Genomic DNA, 20,389 nt, shown 5'->3' with positions numbered 1-20,389 from the left:
TGATTACATATGATCATATTTTAAAAGCCTGCGACCTTCTCGTGCTGCAGTTGTCCTAAAGCATGCTTAGTCCATTAGTCATTCCTACCTTTAATGTACAAGGTTAAGCTTTTATCACAATATATAAAGTCAAAACTGTTTTGGGAATCTGAATCACTAGTATCTTGGAGCTTTTCCAACAACATTTTCAAGGTTGAGAAATGATAACTGAGATTGATTATACTCATCATTTCTTACTGCGTTTTAAATTTTATGTCTGTGTAGGAGGCATTTTGAGGGTGAGATTCCCAGACTAGTCTCTGCTGAACGACTTTGATACAGTTGTTTACTCATCCAAGTCATGATTGCTCCTCCAAACCAATTATATTACAGGTTGGCACCACCAGAAGTGCAAGCTTTTGTCATTTGAACAATCGTGTTAATAGGAATATGCTATGCCTCTAACTAGATAACAAGCAGCTGACACAGACCCAAAGATACCTTGAGGTTGAGGTTGAGGATGTCAAGTTATTCTGGTTCTCCTCATCTTAAAAGAAAGAGTTCATTTTGATGTGTTATGTGATTATTTTGGCCACATCTTGAGACAGTTTTCAAGAGAAAGCAGGTAAGTGTCCAAATGCTGATGATACAAATTTTAATAATGCACACCCACGGGTGTCACCCTACAGGTATTGCAATGTAACTGACATGTGTACTCTCTGAATGTGCTATTTGATAAAGAAACTCCTGGAATGCAATTAGCTCTATTTTGATACAGACTATAATTTATCCTGCAAGATCTTTAAACCATGGTCTTTAAAGGAAAACTACTTTTTAGCTTGAATGTTGTGTTTTTAAAACTGCTAAGAACTTCACATCATTACTGAGAATTGGTCAGTCACGAGCAATCAAACAACCAGACATGTTGAGACAAACCCCTGGGTTAGTAAGTGGACGATCTCACATCGAAATTCGACCTACCTGTGGTTGTGCAGTCTGATTGTTTTCCTTCGCAGTTGTTATCAGAAACATTAACTCTCAGCTCAGCACTTGTTAGGTGAGTGCCTGGGTAGTCTAAATTCCTGTGGTGGTAATCATATAATAACTTGTTGTGACACAACTTAAAGTCTGTTTTCCAAGTAGCATCCTGGGGCTTTCAGTTTATTTATCCATTTTGTCTCGCTTGCTGCTTGACGGACTCACAATGACTTCAAGTGGCAAGCAGAGCAGCCCAACCATCTTTTTTGCTACACACCACTCCAGTCTTTGTATGGGATCCCCAAGCGTTCCCCAGGTTTGCTGAGAAACACAGTCCAAGCTTTCATGTTTTCTTGTGGCTTTAAAATGAGTTCTTCTCCAGTATCTTCCCTTGCTTTTCCCAGGAAACCTCGAGTTCTCACTGAAATTTGATTTCAAAAGACAAAACGTTGGATGATTAATTGGAGAATGGCTTGTATTTCTGTTCTGCTCCTCTTTAATATATAGATGACATGTTGGTTTTTTTTTTTTAAAGAAATGACGAAAAATAAAGATTTTACAACAATTCCTGATGACATTCAGCTAGCTTCTTTCACTATTGATTTACCCATATTTAAGGTATGTGCAAGCATGTGTAAGAATCCAATACATAAAGCTAATTTTGTGAGAGATTTTATCCTGTTTTGAAAGTGGTTTAAGCAGCTTGACCTCCTCACTTTGAATCCAATCTCATCTTTGGTCAGTCATAGCTACAGGTGAGAACTGAAACAAGGATTAAGTCATTTATTGAGATCTTTGATTTACAGCTCTGCTTGGTTCTCACATTTGATGTACAGCTGCCAGGAAGTGTCCCTAACTGGTTGTTGGTCTCACATACTTGAAATCACAAGTTAAAAATTGGCTTTATATTTTTATGTAGTTCTACATCATATTTACAATTTGTCTTTGATACATATTTTATGTACCTTTTGAGCATGTCAGTGTTGTGGAGGGTGGAGACCCTGTAACTACATTCTTTGCTATGAATCAGAAAAAATGATTGTCTGGTGAGACACTCACTCATGCTACTCAGAGAACCTGGGTAATAAAAGTAACCTAAGTTACTCAATGTGAGACATGAAATTAATACTGTTGATTGCACCTGAACGTTGATTGCATGGTCCACTAAAGAGGACCACCTTATATACAGCGGAACCACAGTGAAGATACACATCCATCATCAAGGCTCTGACAGGAAAAAAATGCAGCTTTTCTTCCTTAGGAAACCAATAAATTACACCAAAAATGAATGGAAATAAATACAAATAGAAGCAAATTTCAGACATTTATGTTACTCTTCATATTGCTTGTAATATTTAGCTAACCAAAAGCCTTGGAAAGCACTTTTTAAAAGATGGACAAATTCCAGCAGAAGATAATAGCTTTTGAAGGTGTTTTTAAGAAAGACAGTCAGATGATATCACCAAATCAAAGCTATTTAATGTTACATTTTGCACAGGAGCTCTAGTTATTCTTGATCGAAACTCTGCCATTGGCATTTTTCATTACCCATAATTGGGATTTGAGAAACCTGGACAGCAAAGGGACCATGTTCACTTCCTACACAGAGACCAAGAAATGGTGATATTAATGAACTGAATTTTAAAATAGGTGAAGTGAGGTATTTTTAAATAGCTCTCATTGCAGTAGTTTCTGTGTAGAAGTGAGTCCAATTACAACACACTTTGGTGTCTTCAAAATCACTCAGAGGTAATGCCTCAGATAGCATGAACCATTGTCTTTGGAGTCTTTTAACTCTGCATACTGAAGGGCTCCCGGGACCTTCTGAGAAGAATAGTGCTGAGCGCTGCTTAAATGTATACAGAGATTAATTTCATATTCCCATCGAGGTTTCCGTTTCATTCAAAATTATTATTTTGACCTTGACAACGACTAATGTTTAGCCTCAAAGTAGATGGGACCTTTAATCATCACTGTACAGATGCAGAGAGAGCTTCTTAAAGCTATTCATGGTAAAGTCAGTGTTTTCAGAAGCTTAACTCTGCACACAGGATGTCTTTCAATGAGTCAAGGAGATAAACTGCTGAACAATATAAATGAGGTCAATTTTAACAAAGGAAGGCTCATTGCTACTGTAACTTTACATTCCCTGAAAAAATTATAATCATGATGGGATTCTTATGTTTTGCAGTGTCTAAATGGTTTAAACAGCAAATTTATATTAATTGATACACATTTTATGTGTTTCATTATTAGTAAGTTTTGCCTTTGGTTTGTACATTTGCCTTTTCTTCTGCCAATCTGTAGGTATGTCAGTGCACCCTTTTCACCCAGACTCTCTGCAACTGTCAGAGGGAAGGTTAAGAAATTTTGTATGGATATTTACAGTCCCCTGAAAGTGAATCCAAATAACTTTACATCTAGTGCCACCATCAGGTTTAAATTTTCACTTATCCAGTGAAATATTATTTCATCTACTGGATGAACTGGCACACCCAACACAGTCATCTGTCTGCCATGCACAGGCGAGCCTATACACAAAGATAATTACTGTTACAACCTGAAGTAGGGGACATTTAAATTGATGCCAGAAGGTCAAGTCCTGTTGTTGACACACACAAAGAGATAATAAAAATAATCACAGGTATATTTTACAGAATATTCACAGCTTGGTTCCAACAGGAAGGTTAAGACCCTACATTTATTCATGACTGAGGTGTATCATTTTTATTATTCATTCATTTAATTTTTCATTCTCAGACAGAAGGAGAACAGTCAGCATGAACGAGCACCAAAGTGAGCCACCCTGCTGCCCCATAGGTCCTTTTTATGTTTCTTGATGTGTGTTTTCAGACATTAATGTAAGATGAAGGTACGACCCAACGGGACACGCACACTCACATACCCATTTTCCACCACCTGGAGACAACAGCCTGTGCCTTCTCACTCTCTTGTTTTCGGTATTCAAGCCTTTTTCCCCCTCTGACAATGGAGTAAACAGTTCCATCAATATAGTGTTTTCCCGCTGTCTACCCACCCACTGCTTCCAGATTATCAGACAGGACTACAGCACAGGTTTCACAATAAATCCTCTCATTCTTTCCCACTCTGGCTTTCCTCTTCACTCATCTTCTTTTTTCAACTTAGTGATGAAAGTTTCATCTCATCTTCTAAGGTGAAGTTTAGTTTCACAATATAATACTTCACTATTTCTGCAGTAATTTTCAGTCATTTCAAAACATGCATCTATAGCCCATAAATGATGTGAACATATTATTTTAATATGGAACAATTATATTAATTGCTAATATAAATGACATATATTCTTATTTTTTATGTTGTACATCAGTAATTCAAATCAGTTACGGCTGCAGTATCAGTCATGGGTGCCTGCTGATCCGACCTGAAATCTAAAATTGTCAGATTTGCCTAGAGACATGAGACATGGGTGGGTTTATTCCCCATGAGCTGAGAACTGGGAGCAGGTGTGGGGATAACAGTCTGTAAATAAGTTTGAAAATATGTGTGCAGGAGTCATTTACGGAAATGTTATTTGATGTACTGCTGTGGTGAACCTGTTTTTCATATACATATATATCTATATCCATTTATCTATCTATCTGAGAAGCACATACACTTGGAGAACTTAGAACAAATAAAATATGTGTTATTATTAGTAGATTAAATAGAGACAAGACAGGAAACACCACAAATGATTACATGGTACAAAAAATCAATTTGTGATTTTTCAGTCCAAGACCCTGACCGATAGGCAGTATAGAAAATGGATGGATGGATTTTTCAGTGAACTAATTAAGAGTTTTTACCATTCAGAGGAAAAGCAACAAAATAAACTTATCACCTTTTATACTTCTCAGAACAAAGAAGTTGTGACAAATCAGAAACAAATCAGGCGTTTGATGTGCCTGCATCCTTAAGAGGGGATTGTCCTCTCCATCTTAATTGTTTTCATCCCCCTTGTTTGTTCTTAGAAGTTCAGCTGGATGCACAGTGCAATATTGCAGTGTGTTGCTCAGAACAAAGGGCTAATTTGGCACACAGTAAGATAGTGAGACATGCAGTTGCTAATCTTTGAAATGTGAAAAACACACGCAGAAAAGGCTTTTTGGTTTATAAGGTAGGAAAAGATTTTATTCATTTTCCTACTGTTCACACCTTGCTGCTAAAAACCCCCAAATACTGCATTGATAGATTATAGTTAGAAAAGCTCCCTACAGTCACTTAAATGCTTCTGCATTGATTTGTCCTGATTAATAAAAATCTTAAAATTTTATCCATGCAGCAGCTTTTCCATCATCACTTTCAATTACGTTTTAGGAAAGGAGTTTCATTTTATTTACTGACCTACTTATCACAGCTCCCACAAGCATGGCTGCCACTACTAAGACCATCCCCATGGCCACTGACCCATTTGCCAGACAAGCCAACCTTCAAAATTTCAAATTTTCAGATCACATAAGTCATGCTCAAATCTCATCCCTAATATTTCTCCTCTGCTGAACACTACCACCTAATACCCCCCTCCCCCCTTCAAATCCCCTCCCACTTTCTTTCCCATAGTTCCCTGGTGCAAGGTGGGTGTCCTGCTTAACATCAACAGCTCTAGAGTGAGGTCTGACACATCCTTTCGCTACATCCAGGGCGGACGTTCTGCCAATTCCATTTATGACACAAGCCGATACATTATTCATGCTTCTTAATCAGGGTAGTGAAGCAGCAGCTTATTCTGGTGAGACATTTAGCAGATCAGGGTTTTGAATGGCACTTTCAGCACGACTTTGCCACTGCATTCAAAAGAAAACATGATAAGAAATGGTGCTGTGACAGAGGGTGGAGAGGCTGTGATAATTTTAGGTACAAGAAATGATGTTGTGAACATTTTAAGAAAGGTGCAAATGAGCACAGGGTGCTCCTAAACCATCAGTGCACACAGAGAGAAACTCACAGTGAAGATGGTGAATGTAATACAGTACATTAATTATACCTGAAGATAAAGAGGCAACATTAACGGAGTGAATGTTGCTCTTCATGGTGCTGTGTCAGAAAAATGCACAAGCTTATTAAATTTGTAGAAGAAGGGTTGCAGCAGAAGAGCAGATTTGATATTTTTCTGTTTGATATTATTCATGAGAATGTGAGAGGAAGTGACTTCCATGTGAGAAGCTTGAACCAGAAAATTATCGATGCTTTGGCCTCAAAAAATGATCAGTTATCAAATTGGATTAATTTTCTGCCAATTAACTAATCAATTAATCAACCAGTCATTTCAGTTCTGATTATAATATTGTTTAAAAAGTATTAAATAATAAAATAGGTAATTGTGGAGGAGGAGGATGGATGTTTTTCTGTTGAACGTACATTTATCCTCATTATGGGCAATTATTAAAATTAAATTTTCCCAACAATCTGTTCTGCAAGTTTTTACGTTGATAATGATAGTTTATTCATGAACATATCCAACAAAGGGCTGAACACTGACTGAAAATGCTGTATTTTCAGAGCCAACAAATCTGGGCTGCTTTTGGAGCTTAGCCTTTTTAGTTTCCTCTTGTCAGTTGAGTGGGAAAAAAGGCAACGTGATGTACCTGTTGGCACTGGAGCCATATGCCTCTGACAGGGCAGTATGCAAAACCTTGTTTCCTTTTCTTTTTTCTTTCTTTTTTTTTCAGAGGACAGATCAGTGTGGTGACAGGCATAATATTCACTGCATGGGCTCCCTAGATTCCTCTTTTTCTCAAGTCAAGTGGTGGGTCAAAAGGGATAAAACCATTTCCTTTCTCTTCCCTGATACATGCTAATACACAGTCTGTCAGTACTGAGGTGGCAAGGCCCTCAGGGAGGGTTTCGCACTGAGCTATTTCTTGTCTGTAGAAAGATCAGGGAGGGTAATCTCTGCCTCTGCTATCCAGGACTGTTCTGCTGTGTAATTCAGTCTTTATCCTAAATCCGGAGAGAGAAAGACAGCGGGGGTGGGGTTGGGGGTTGGGGGTGGGAGTGGGAGTAGAGAAGGAGAGAGAGGGAGAACACCTCTAATGCATAAAATCATAAAAAACATTTGAGCATATATACAAAAGTGACATGATTGCAAACGGATCAGGGCCTTGACAAGGGGACACTTTTTGATGCACAAGAGATATATTTGAAACTCATCATTTTGGTTGGTTTCTTTATACCTGTTCTCTTATCATTCTGAATTCGAGGCAACGAATGAACACTTCTTAGACAATAAACATCACTGACCAAGGTCAGATAAATATCAAAGGAAGCAGGTGAGTGTGTTGGTGTGTTGAACCTGCCTTGTTTTGAAGTGAAGCATAAACACACAGAGAGTGGGTGGAGAAAACAGCATCTGGTCTTGTTAGAAGTACAGCATTTAAAATAAAAAAAGGTTTTTAATGTTTAAATGAAGCCTGACCAAGATAAAATATGATACTTTAGATTCACTTTGAAACTTATTTATGTCTTATTATACAATACTGGGTTAAATCCATTTAATTGCTCAAATCTTGTGGGAGTGAAAATTGAAAACCAAGGTTTAATTTCATAGGTCTCTATTTTCAAGGGATTTTTCACCGTCTCTAAAGCCCTCACACTATTACTTGTCATGTAAAAAGCAATTACAATCAGTGCTTGGATGAAATGTGTCATCAGAGAATCCATTAACAATGTCCTCAGACCGTAATATTTACAGTCACCACCCTACTTTCAGAGGCAACACTGAGTTTTATGAGTTTTGAAGGACATATAAAAGGCATTGGTCTCATTGTCAGATCTGTTTTGTTAGGCAGTCTATTTGAGGCAATTATAACTTCACAAAAGTATTTATTGCAGTGCTACTATATTACATTAAATTATACAAGTGTTCCTGTTGTGTCTGACACTAAGAAAAATCCCTTTGCTCACACATTATGGTTATTTAATTAAACTAGTGTCATTGCTCTAATTGTGTGGGTCCAGTAAAAGAGGTCTTAAAAAATAGGTGAAGGGAAAACAACATTAGATTATAACTGACAGTTTTCTTTCTTTAAGGTGACTATAACCAATACAAATACATATCAATATTAAGCACAAGCTAATAAAGTAAAGTTAATCTTTAAGGTCATTATTCTCAGAAATACGCTTTTTGTCGGCTGCTTGACTATAGGACAGGATTGATATCACTCTCATTCCTGTACTGTAATGTAACCACGGGTAAAAGTCTGTATTAAAAATTAGTAGATTGAGCACTGAAAACAGACAAATTTAGAATGGAAAAGTCAATTTTAAAATTCATTGGATACATTGTTATTGTTATTGATTAAAACAGATATTTACCTAAAAAAATTAATTGAACCGTGATAAAATAATTTATTTTGAAAGACAGGGGCTGGAGAGCAGCCAATCGGGAGCAAGCTCCTGCTCATTGACCTGACCTGCTCAGGTTAAGGTTCACTTCCTCTGGACCCGTTGTGAGGAAAGAAAGCACGCCCCTCCATCGAGTAAGATATTTACCTGTGACGATACACCAATAAAAGTGGACAAAACTGACATCTCACTCTGGAGGAAAACGCATCGGTGAGAGATCGTTTTTGCCAATGCTAAGTGCTAATTGCTAGCGTTAATACCCCCGCAGGTTAATTGCTAACATTAAGGCTAATGTCGGAGCGCTAGCTCCAGATGCTATCAGCACGAGGGCAGACACCTCGCGCTTATGCTGAAAGCGCTGGTCTGACATTTTAAAGGTGTGATATTACTTGTTACTTGCGCTTTTGTCTCATACTGAGCTGTAATATGAGTTGGTTTAGCAGCTTTATCTGTGCATTTTAAGCACTTTTAGACTCACTTTACTAACTGTGCACATTACGGTACATATTTCCCCTTCTTACTGGTTTTTATGATGTTTTGTGTGCTAATTACTATGTCAAGAGAGTATTTATGATATTATTGATTTGGAGATACTATTTTGATAACTTGATTTTTGATATTTTGAAGATGTTGCAATATTATTACTGGATGTTGTGATGTCATGTTACAGTGTTTCTTCAGTTTAAAGTATTGTATTATTTTATTGTAGAGTGTAATGAGTGGGTTGAGCATGATTTATACGTTATAGTTCATGATTGAGAGTTAAAAGAATTAAGAGGATGTTCTGACCCTACTGTCGTATGTCTGTTTTTTTTGTTTTTTTTTTTGTTGAACCCTTGGACCTACCTGGATGTTGTAGTCTGCATTAGAAGAATGATGGCGAGGCACGGCGCCTGCAGAGAATCAAGAACTTGGATGCCTTCATCCCTTTGTTACACGCACATACACAACTAACGCTTTCAACAGTGCGGTAAGACTGATCTTTTCCACCTCCACTGTGTTGATACTGGGATTGAAAGTGGGATCTTCCTCTCCATCTTTTAATGGGTTACAGTAACCACCACAAGAGTGAGGGGAAGATTATCAATCAGATAATCAGTTTAATACTGGATCACAGGTGTAAGGGGGCATGGCCTAGAGAACAAAAAGGAGAGAATATCTTGGGTGGTGTAAGTGACTGCTTTTAGATAACTGCAGACTTTATTTATCTCAACTGCAGAGAGCAACAGGTCTTTACTGGAGGCAGGCTTATATTGACCTTTATTTCTAATTCCCTCTGTTTGGTATTTGGTCATATTTTAGTCTGAAGCCTCTGAGGTTTCCATTTAGTATATTCTTTTGTTGTGACCCCAGTTTTTCCCAATTATCTATTTTTTAGAACACAAGAAAAAATACTGCGATGTGAAAGGGACAGGTATTGTGTCAGAGTAAAGCAGACTGTCACTAACCTCACCCCACCCTGCGACTCTCTCAAACCCCTCCTGGGACAGGTGTGCCTCACAGTTTGAAAGCCTCTGCTCTCAGGAGTGTCATAATCAAGAATAACTCACAATATGAAACAATGTTGAGTAGGCCATTAACATACCCCCAAATACTCTGAAATAAAACAAACCTGAGATGTTGGCCTAAATCACTTTTAAAACTGGTTGCCACTCTTTTAAACAAAAGTAAGCTAGACTGAACCTAATCCTTTTAGATTCCTCTCATGACCCCTCAGAATTTTCTCAGCCACCCCTTGGGAGGGTTCCCAAGCCACAGGTCTGTGAGCACTGATGAATATACAGCTCTTTAAACACCAAAGGTGAAACATTTTGGACTAAAAGTACACTCTGCTCTTTGATATGCCAGCTGCTCATCTTGTGGACTGTTGCATAAATAATGAGTAGATCAATTTCCTAATGGTATTTTTATTATTTACCAAGCCTCAATATAACTGTGCTGGCTATGGTTAATATTATGGCCTCCATGCTTTGTTGAAAAAGCTGAAGAAAATACAAATCACAAAAATGAACAGAATTGTACAGTTGCGTGGAAGTCCTTCAAATAATTTAAATGCAAAGATGAAACGTAGAACATTTTTATTGGTTTCATTATTTTTTATTTTCAATCATGCCAGCAGTTCTGATAGTGTTACAGCACTTGCAGTATATTTTTTCACACTACAGTGAAGCACAATTAATTCTCTTTACAGTAATGGAGGTTTGCTTTTGCCCAAAGCAATCCAAAATTATCAAGTGGATCCCACAGAAAAACTCAGCTCTGTCTTTGGAATCCATAAACCTTTTGTATTTCGTTTGGAGTTTGGCCTTTACACACTGCTTTTCCATAATTGAAGTACATAAATAATTGTACAGACAGAAAGAGGGATCGTAATGAATAATTCTGGTTCAGATGTGATGCTGTTTTGTCTTATCCCCTGTGCTGTTGTCATGTGAAAATGAATAAATGGATGTTTGGGGGGGAGCTAAGACGTATTGAATGTGGCAGTGCTGTTTCTGTCTTCTCCGTCTACCAGACATTGTGCTGCCTCCCCTGACTGACAGTACGACACAGAACCAAGTTTGACTAGTGATAGATTACAGGTAGCAGTTAATACATTAATCTCAGTTGTGCTCGACAGAGGTCGGCACGCCTGTTTCTTGTCTCTTTCACTTGATCTCTTGGAGTTGCAAGGAATATTCCTTCCTTACTTCCTATATCTGCACTGAACTTTTGCATTTCATTACACTTCTAAAATCTAGGTCCTCTAATCTGATGATGATGGACAAAAAAGATGAAATGAAATTACTGTATGTATTATACAGTTTATTTGTATATAAACTTGAAGTGTCAAAATCAATGTCAAAATCTATAACCACTAATTCCTTTTTTTAATTCTTAAAGTTCTAAGTAATTTTGGTAAAGAATATATGTTTAGAAGGCGAGGAAAAAAAATGACAGACACAAAATAAGAGGGAAAGATTCAGGATTTGTATTAAGATGTAATAAATGTCTCAAATGAAAACATAAAAGAAGCTTTTTTATATTAGGGTTCATTACAGCATATTAATTTTCACGCAGAAATAATTCTTTTAGAGAAAAGGATCCATTTTATAAGCAATGGTCTGCAATTTAGCCTGGAACTGTATTTTTTTTAATTTCGCATCATGCTGTCTAAAATGCATTAGCATCTAAAATAGGACCTCCACTATAATCAGCGGTGAACTGAGAATGAGCCTGAAATGTGGTGTCTTGCTTTATAAACTTGCCTCCAATAGTTTTTCATGTGAATATTTTCCCACCTGACACCTCAGGTTTAAGTGCTTATATAGATCTCATATATGCTTGTTCTTTTTTCCTTAAATAGAACAAATTTCAGCTCTTTCACAGCGCAGTTCTCAATAATATATAATGTGAATTTATAGTTATTTTTATTTTCTACTGAATGTGAAAGTATAAAAGTTACAAATTGCATTGACATTCTTGGGAAACTTTGTCAAAATGCCAGCCAAAGCTAAACTTGAGTAGGTGTGCAAATATCTTAATTGCTTGCTGATTATGAAATGTCAACCACTGCACATAAACCGCATTACATTCACTTTAGGGTTACTTAGAGCCGCTTTATATGATCAAAAATCATTCATCTCCAGCTCCTTAAGTGATAGAACTTTTTTACTGGAGACATTTTGACTTGTCTCATACTTAGTAATGACATTTATGACGGCTGAATTCTATTTAGCTGCTTCAGTCTCAGGGTCCTGCTTACTGAGACATTTGACTAGACCAAAGACACTGTTAATGTATTGGGTAACACCTATCCTTTTATGAAAGTCAAAACTTTTGCTGTGAACAAAAAAAGGTTTTGCACTTGTTCTTTTATATCTTGAGGATATTTTGCAACACATAAAGTTCATTAACCCCTTTAAGAACCCATCTGAAACGTCCAGTTTGAACCTTTGTCTTGGTAATAGTGCCACAGCCTTCGCCATACTTCTGCTTGTTGTAGCCTGCTCTGTCACTACAGTCACTCTCCATTTCAACTCTGGCAAAACCAATCTTTGGTGGTTCACATACCAGTATGCTGTGAACTTGTTTGGCGAGGACTCGAATGTGACAGAACTTGCTTTATATGTAAAGGTCCTGCATGGTAGCTGTAGCAATGTTCAGTCCCCAAAACTGGGTTATTGAGATGTACAGGAATAATTATTGTAACATGTTTTATGAAAGAGGAAAAAACAAAAACAAAAAACCCTTCCTCATGACTGGAGTACTACCCACTAAATATGAAGCACTAAGTAAACGTATTAGGACTAATGATATTGAGTATGGTTTCTCTCCAGGTAAGAGAGGAAAGCATTCCAAATGACACCAAATTCTCCACATTTCATAGGATATGTAATTTTTTATTCTATTTGTTTTCTTTTTTGATCATCAGTTGTTTTAATGGGTGCCCTCCAAATAACACGTCTATATTTAAGTGACAAAGTAAGCTGTCAGTTGAAGGTAGCAATTTTGACAGGAACAAAGGAGGACTGAAGTTAAAGAGCTACAAAGCCTGCATAGGAAGGAAGCTGGGGTGGATGGATGGGTCAACAAAACATCAGACTTTACCATGGGAGACAGCTGTTTTATTTCCTCTTTTCAACTGAGAGTCAACATTGTTTTTGTAATCCAAGAGAATTTCATAACTCTGACAACATGTTTATTACTGTCAACTCAACAAAGATGATTCCCTCACCTTACTTAAATACTAATTTTAATCACAGTTTTCCCTAAACCTAACTAAATTTTAACTGTTGTGTTGTCACATCAAAAACAGCGATTTGTAACAGGTTGGGAAGGAACAAATTGATTTACATTGCACTCTGATGGTGTAAAGGTGTGGAGTTTGCTAGGGAATATCCTATTCAATTTTGGAGCGAATCCAAATCTTCACTCAAAATACACAAATTATGTTTCACTTTGGCGAAATGAGTAGGATTCTGGCTCTAGAGAGCAGTTGCGATTGAGCGAGGTAGTGGAAGCAGAATTAGCAACAACAAAGCAGTGAATCAGAGGAATAAAACTTGATGGATAGCGGTTATGTTCTCAAGCAGAAAAATGTGCACATCTCTGGATGGTGCGGTATTGCTGGATTTTATGTTAATTCAGAAAAGAGTCTAACAGACCATAGACAGAGCTCAGGAGGCAGCAATGTAACCTGTTGACCTGGTTTTTAGCCTGTAGTACAACCTCACTCTTATTGCACGTGCAGAAACACTGCAGGTACACATGCAGTATGTTATAATTGATGAATGTGAGGTGATGCTGATGTTAAAGCTTCACACAACCATGTTTTTACATAATTTAATTTTTCATAATTTTGGAAATCTAACCAGACATATATTCATTGTGCTTCCAGATTTGCATGCCATAGAAGAATGGACTACTGGCTTTGGTGGAGGTATGCATTCTTTGGGTACTTTTCTAGTTTATTTATGTATTTGTTTATGTGTTGAGGTGGTAACTGTTGGGAGATGAATGATTAATGGTTTTGCAAATTTGTTTTTGCTCTCTCTGCTTCACCTTTATGGGATATGCGGCATCATTTCAGGCTGGCAGACCTTTCCAGCAAATGTCCATGCTTTTTTTTTTTTTAAAACAGTAGAATCTCAAATGCAAAGGGTACTAAAAATTGTAAAATATTTATTTTATCTTTGTTATCTGAAATGAACATAACCAATTACATTACAAGCAAATACTGCAGATATTCATTCTCGATCACCACTGAAAATTGTAGAAAGAAGAAGAACAATCTGCCTGCCAATTAGTCTTCCCACATTATCTTTATAGCTTATGTAGAGGGTAGTTTGAAGCCTTGAAAGGCATTGTAAGTAAAAATGAGAGATCTGAGCAGGGTCGTTTTTTTTTAAGTTAACTCACAATGGAGATGTTTTTCATAGGACAGTGCTGATGAATAGAGACACAACATAGACGAGTACATTAAGCAGTCATTTTTTAATAAAACGTTTATTATTACCTTTGTATTATCCTCTGTATACAAGAATGTGTAACAAAAGCCAAATAAGCAATCCATTTTAGTCTTTTAAAAATGGTAAGGCATGTCTGCTTTTATAATCATCAACTTCAGTTCCCCCAAAACACTTCAAACAGCGTGCACTGACAGCTCCAAATATCTTAATGTGCTCCTTATTTATCTGATTTTGCAAATCACAACAGTACCACACTCACAGCATATGTTTTAGCAAAAGTGCAGCGAATGTTTAACATCAAAATGGAGAGGACCTTGCATAACACGTTTTGTTTCTAAACATTCTGAAAAAAAAACAACTTCAGTCAACCATTATTTTAGTCTTTTTTTTTTTTTCAATTTTTCAGATGCCAAAGAGAATAAACAACACACAAAAAAATAAACATGACTCACAGACAAATTGTGTTAAGCACTGAAGCATCTCAGAGAGTGATAGGGGATGTTTGACCAGGGTAACGTAGCTCGTCAGGAGAGAGAGAGAAGACGCAAGGCAGTGGAAAATGGCAAACATTCCTCTCGTCGTAATGAGAAGACTGTTGTTTGTACCAGTACAAGCTCTTTGGAAAAATTCAACCTACTTCTGAAACCTTCTTTCCCTGTTTCACTTTCCCCACTGCTGTACAGGAGCACCAGTAAGACCTGCCGTATCCTCACACATCCAAACCTCTTGCTCTAATCACAGATCTTGTAGAGGCGCTTCTGGGTGCATTGGACCTTTTTGTGCGGCTGCAGATGCTTGGTGAGTTTTTACACTTTCAAAAATGTAATCATTAAGCCCCAGAGAGGAGGTAAGGATGCCAGAGCTTAAACAATGCCAGTATCTGAAGCCACACAGCTAACTGCCTGCCTTGTTATCGAACACACTGTACTGATTGTTCTGCCTCACTTCCAACCGTGACTCAGAAATATCTGCCCCCACAATGTTCTTTAATACTTTAAAGCTAAATTTATGTTTGATTTGTGATATTTAACCAACTAACTTCTAATAATCTAATCATATGTTTTTCCTCTTATTGTAGTTTTATTTCATTTGCCAATTACATAAACACTATAGTACAAAGATCATCTGATTGCAACCCTGTTACAGCCCAAGTGAATCTAGTTTTGAGGGAACACTATGACCATGACTTTACATCAAAATGAAAGTGCTGAAAAAACATCTGTTTGAGTTTAATTCTAAAAGTTAGAACATTCTGTATCGAGTGTACATATAATCTCTGAGAAATGTAAACATCTGAAGCTAAAACTGAAATGCCATGGCCCCATGTAACAGACCATGATTTTTACATGATCCCTCCTTTATGCAATTATCTGCTATCTAGAACTGTACTCCTGGGTGGAGAAATCCTATCAGTTTTATTTTGTCCAGCATGTTATAAATAGTTACTGCTGGGCAGTTATCCTGTATAAACATCTGTCTCATTGGTCTGACTCATTAAAACATCACCATTTGGTGTTCTTTCTGATGAAGGAAGTTCAGATCAGGATCTTCTTGTTCGCACCTCTGCCAACCATGGCTGGTTGGTGTGCTCTGACGCAGTGACGCCATGGTCCTGCAGAGGACACTTAAACAATCCAAAATATCTTAGAGAAAAGTACAACATGAGTGTAACCCATGAAAATTCTGCATAAACAGCTGTGTAAACACTACTTCAGATTTTGAGAGGTGATTAAACTGTGGTTCTGTCTCAAACAGGCTTTGACCTTGAAAGCGTTCAACAGGCTTGTTGAACGCTTTCAAGGTCAAAGCGTTCAACAGGCTTGTTAAGTCAGCCCTGCAGTATGCACTGATATTTGCATGTACATTTTTCGGACAATCAGGATGGGTTCACCTACAAAGGTCTTAAAAATACTCATTTCGTTCTAACCAATGAATGAAAGAGCAACAGGACCAATGAGATGAAGTTGACCTCCTCCCCCTCGAGCTCTAGTGTCATGGTGTAATTGCATAAGTGGATGAATTCTAGTCATGGGGGATGGCCTGACATGCTTCACCTCCACTTAGTGTTTTTTTTTTCTTTTTAAATTTCTTCCCAGCCCTCAACTCATGAAATCAACCTGTGAGGGCTTCCATTGGTGACCACTATCTCTAAGGATTATGTTGTTGGTGGTCATCTGCCAATGCTGCTGACAGGATTTTCTGGTGAGTACCTGTTTTATTTGTTTTCTTTTATTCTCTTCTAAGACTTTTCTAGCAGCCTCTTAGTTACATGGACTGGATGTTGTTCAAAGAATTAATTTATCATTTCAATATTGCTCACCCACTCCCCTGTGTCACAGCTGTGGTATGCTGGTATTTTGATAGAAGGGGGCATGAGATAAAGTAGTTAAAAGAACGATAGCCAAACCTCAAACAATGAAAAAAAAAATGGAAATATGGCATTAATGTTTGTTTCATACATTATTTTAAAGGAACGTTACAGTCTCCTTATCGCTCCACACAGCTCTGTTGTCATCAGCAACGGATGTTTCATTCATTATGTACGTCTTGATTTTTCTCTGTCCCTGGTGTTTCTATACTGGACTGGTTGATGTTAGGGAGGACTTTATGTTTATCAGTTCATCGTTGTCTCACCTCAGGATTCGGTTGATCGAGGCCTGATGCACTCCACGATTAAAGTTTACATATCAGTGATTTAATTGTGAAATGCTAGTTTTGGTGGGAGGATAATGTTCGGTCACCTTCACCTAAAGTGTTTCTGCAGGGAGTGAGGTGGCAGAGGTCAAATGTTTTCCTGTCTGTTCTGCAGTGGGCGCTTCCTGTGGGCTCTCTCTCTCTCTCTCGTGGGTCATATGAGTCCACTGAGAAAAAAGATTTCCCTCAAAGTGCTGTCTGCGAAGACAACCATGTTGCTGGTGTAAACTTTGGCAATGTGAACATCAGTCTATTGTAGTTGTTTGTTCATTTGAAGGGCCCACAGAAGCGCTGCACTTCACCCTCACCTATCATTTGCGCTGAAGAGCATCAGATTTTTTTTTAGTTTTTGAGAATGCTATTTTCACTCTCCCCTCATGCTTGTGACAGGGAGGAGAAACTCTTGTGTCCCATTCTTGCTTTGGCGAAACTCTCTGAGACTGAGCAGCTGTTAATTACAGCATTACAGCACTGGAAAAAACCCCTGCTGAGACAAAAGACTGCTCATTGGCTATTTGAAAGCATATGTGAAAGCATTTCAGGTGCTTGTGAGCTTGTGACTGTATTGGATTGGATCCTCCAGGCACACCAAACACGAGGGTGGCTGCTTCAACTGTCCTTCCCTGTGAACCTTTGTCCCTTTCATGGGTTTCTACAGTATTCTTGCAACATTTCAGTGACCTGCCTTTTCTTTGTGAGCAGAGGTCAAGGCCATCAAATGTGTTGCTGGAGTGATGCATGCTGCAATTGCTGCAAGCTTTTCACCCTGTGAGCCTCTCAAGCCTGTTAGAAGTCAAAGCCTGCAGGAGACGGAATGAAGGTTATGAATTGTAACCCTAGTTCTAAGAGCACAGTCAGAGCCCTCTAACCTTGACACCCTGCTTCTTTTTGACTTACTGACTTAGTACAGGTCTGTTAAAAAAAGGCATTATCACTTCCATAACCTGGAGCCTAGAGTGGGCGGGTCTGTTCTTATTGGCCAAACAGGGCTGTCTGTGAGCTTACAGGACAAGCGTTACAATGTGTAACCTCCCATATGTAAAATTAACAAATAACATAAACATACAAACTAAATTATAATGATAGATATTTAAAGCATAGGAGCCAGGAAAATGAAATTGTCATTAACATAAACCTCATATCACTAATATGCTCTGAGTAATGTGAACTGTTCAAATGCACGTGAAGTACTTAAACAGAAGAGAGTAAATCAGGTAACTGAATATTATTAGCAGGCAAAAGTAGTATAATGGCTTAGTTTTGTTGCTAAAACTCTCTTGATTTTTTCATTTTACTGATGTTCAAATATCAAACAAATGATACATTTATTCAGCAATGTATGCCATGAACTAAATCAGTACGATTACATTACAGTACCTTCCAGTGAAATACATACTGCAACTGTTTATAAGTACAATACAATCAGTTAAATGATCTGAAAATATAGTTCTTCTTTGTCTATGGGGTGGATGTTTCCTGTTGATTTATAAACTTATGAAGCCAACAAAAATAATCTGTGCAAAGAAGTTCTTTTAGTGCATTACATTAGCACTTTTAAATGTGCAACTATAAAGTGGCTGCAAAAACTGCTATTTCCTGAAGCCACACTGACATGATCAAACAGGAAACCGGGTGAACTACTAGCACTGTATAATCCTGTACCAGCTGATCCAAAACAGTGTAGCCTGCATTTTAAAGAAAAAAAGCTTTAAAAAAAAAAAAGGGTTTTGTCAGATAACATCATTTCCACACATGCACACAGTAAGACTTTCTCTTTTTTGTCTAAGGGGGACGAGACTAATAGGATAAAATGGGTGTTGCCTCGTCTTCACAACATATTCATACAAAAGAAAAGTAAAATAGATTCCCCTTCAAAAATCAGATCTGATGGTTTTCACTGCCTAAAAGAGAAGCATGTTTTCAAAACCCACATTAGAATAATGAGAAAACACCACATTTCTTTTTTTTTTCTTTTCTTTTTTTCAGAGATGTGAAAGCTGGTTCAGTGATGGCACCGAGCATTCTTTGGGGGACGAGCAGGATGCAGCACTGCACTCACTTCCAGTCCTATCATACCACACAGTAAGCCATTTTTGACAAGTTTCCAAAACGCTCTGCTAGTCCAGTGAGGGAACAGCAGTAGAACTTGCTGTTAATCATACTGTATGTAACAGTATAAAAGTCAGTGATCAGGCCACACCCATGTATTATCTCCACTGAGTCTGCATTGCCCAGAGTGGGAGTGTGAGGGCGACCATCACCAGCAGTAGGGAGGGTCCACGGGAAAGTGACTTGCCTGCGGCCGCCGCTGCTGCACGTTCATCACTTCTGTCAGCTCCAATCACAGGAGCCTCTGTTCCAACAAAAACAAACTCTGTTGTGCAGCCGTCGGAGCAGCCGCTGCCACTGCCAGAACTGCTGCCCTCATCACCTGCAGCAACAAAATCACACAAATTAAAATTTACATAGAAATATCTTTGCAAGCAGCTGTTGGTTTTGTGCCCAAGGCCTGGTTATCAAGAGGTGTCACAGCGAAGTTCACCCATGCATCTCAGTGATATCGGTGGTAACTCACTTTGCTGATTTGAATTGTTTTGTTCAGTTCAAAGATTCACTGTCACTAGCAATGTAGTTCAACATTTTCAGAGCTAAGTAATAGCATCATCGTCTAAATGGGTTTGCACTTGTTGGAAACCGATTCACCTTAATTTGAATTATTCAGTATTGCAATGACTACATGACTGAAAAATTAACGAATACTGAAGTGCCAATGTTAATTTGAGGGTAGCTGACAGCTAGCTGGGGCTGCATCTGATTGCCCAAATGTTCACATGCTGCATGTAAATGCAAGATGCATGCAAATCAAATGATTTTTCCTACTCATTGCGCTTCTGGCAGTCTTTGCACTTAAGCCTTATTTGGTTGAATTACAGTAATACAGCAATCTTTTCAGTGTAGGAGCCAGAGTAAGATCGCTTTTCATCCTTTGTCTAATGCTCAGGGTAGCTATAATGCAGACCTAAAAAACAGGGAGGGAAATGTTTAATAACCTCAGCGAAAGGTTCATACAATAATTACAGTATGCTGAGAAAAGAGGGCTCAAATATGCTGAGATTTCAGATTGGCACTTTCTTAAATGTGTTTGAAGCACTTCATTACTGCTTACCCTAATAACCTCAAGACATGCAAGTATTTACGTAATGATTCAGTTACTTGTAAAAGGTTATGTGAAATAGGATGTATTAAAATGAGAGGAACGGGCACAGAGGCTACAGCAAACAGTAGCACAGCATAGTTTTTACTTATTTCAGTAATAACAGTTTGTGTTTCTGTGTGTGTGTGTCTAGTGTTCTTGATAATAAGACCAACATGCAATGACATAAATCAATAAAGAAATTTTTCTGCCTTGGCTACTTGGAAAA

The 20,389-nt window shown here is 37.9% G+C and overlaps 1 protein-coding gene and 1 long non-coding RNA gene across 3 annotated transcripts in view; one reads left to right on the top strand and one right to left on the bottom strand.

Annotated features, from left to right (window-relative positions):
* The first annotated feature begins 8,328 nt into the window (after positions 1 to 8,328).
* LOC124059821 lies at positions 8,329 to 20,384 on the top strand. Of its 2 annotated transcripts, none has more exons than XR_006843446.1 (7): positions 8,329 to 8,456; positions 9,182 to 9,292; positions 13,703 to 13,744; positions 14,957 to 15,071; positions 16,370 to 16,475; positions 18,954 to 19,049; positions 19,189 to 20,384. It is a non-coding gene; the product is annotated as an uncharacterized LOC124059821 (long non-coding RNA). The 2 variants fall into 2 exon arrangements; XR_006843445.1 differs by having other exon boundaries at positions 8,336 to 8,532.
* LOC124059814 (glypican-6-like) overlaps positions 16,091 to 20,389 on the bottom strand; it is a 124,284-nt gene continuing 119,985 nt past the window's right edge. Inside the window, exon 9 of the mRNA XM_046390196.1 lies at positions 16,091 to 19,398. Coding sequence (XP_046246152.1) covers positions 19,175 to 19,398 — 224 coding nt within the window. The 3' untranslated portion in view covers positions 16,091 to 19,174. The remainder of the gene's footprint in view (positions 19,399 to 20,389) is intronic.

The sequence above is a fragment of the Scatophagus argus genome, chromosome 1 (assembly GCF_020382885.2).
Source record: "Scatophagus argus isolate fScaArg1 chromosome 1, fScaArg1.pri, whole genome shotgun sequence".
Taxonomy (NCBI): domain Eukaryota; kingdom Metazoa; phylum Chordata; class Actinopteri; family Scatophagidae; genus Scatophagus; species Scatophagus argus.
The sequence above is the reverse complement of the archived record's forward strand: the minus strand, read 5'-3'. Positions and strand labels throughout refer to the sequence as shown.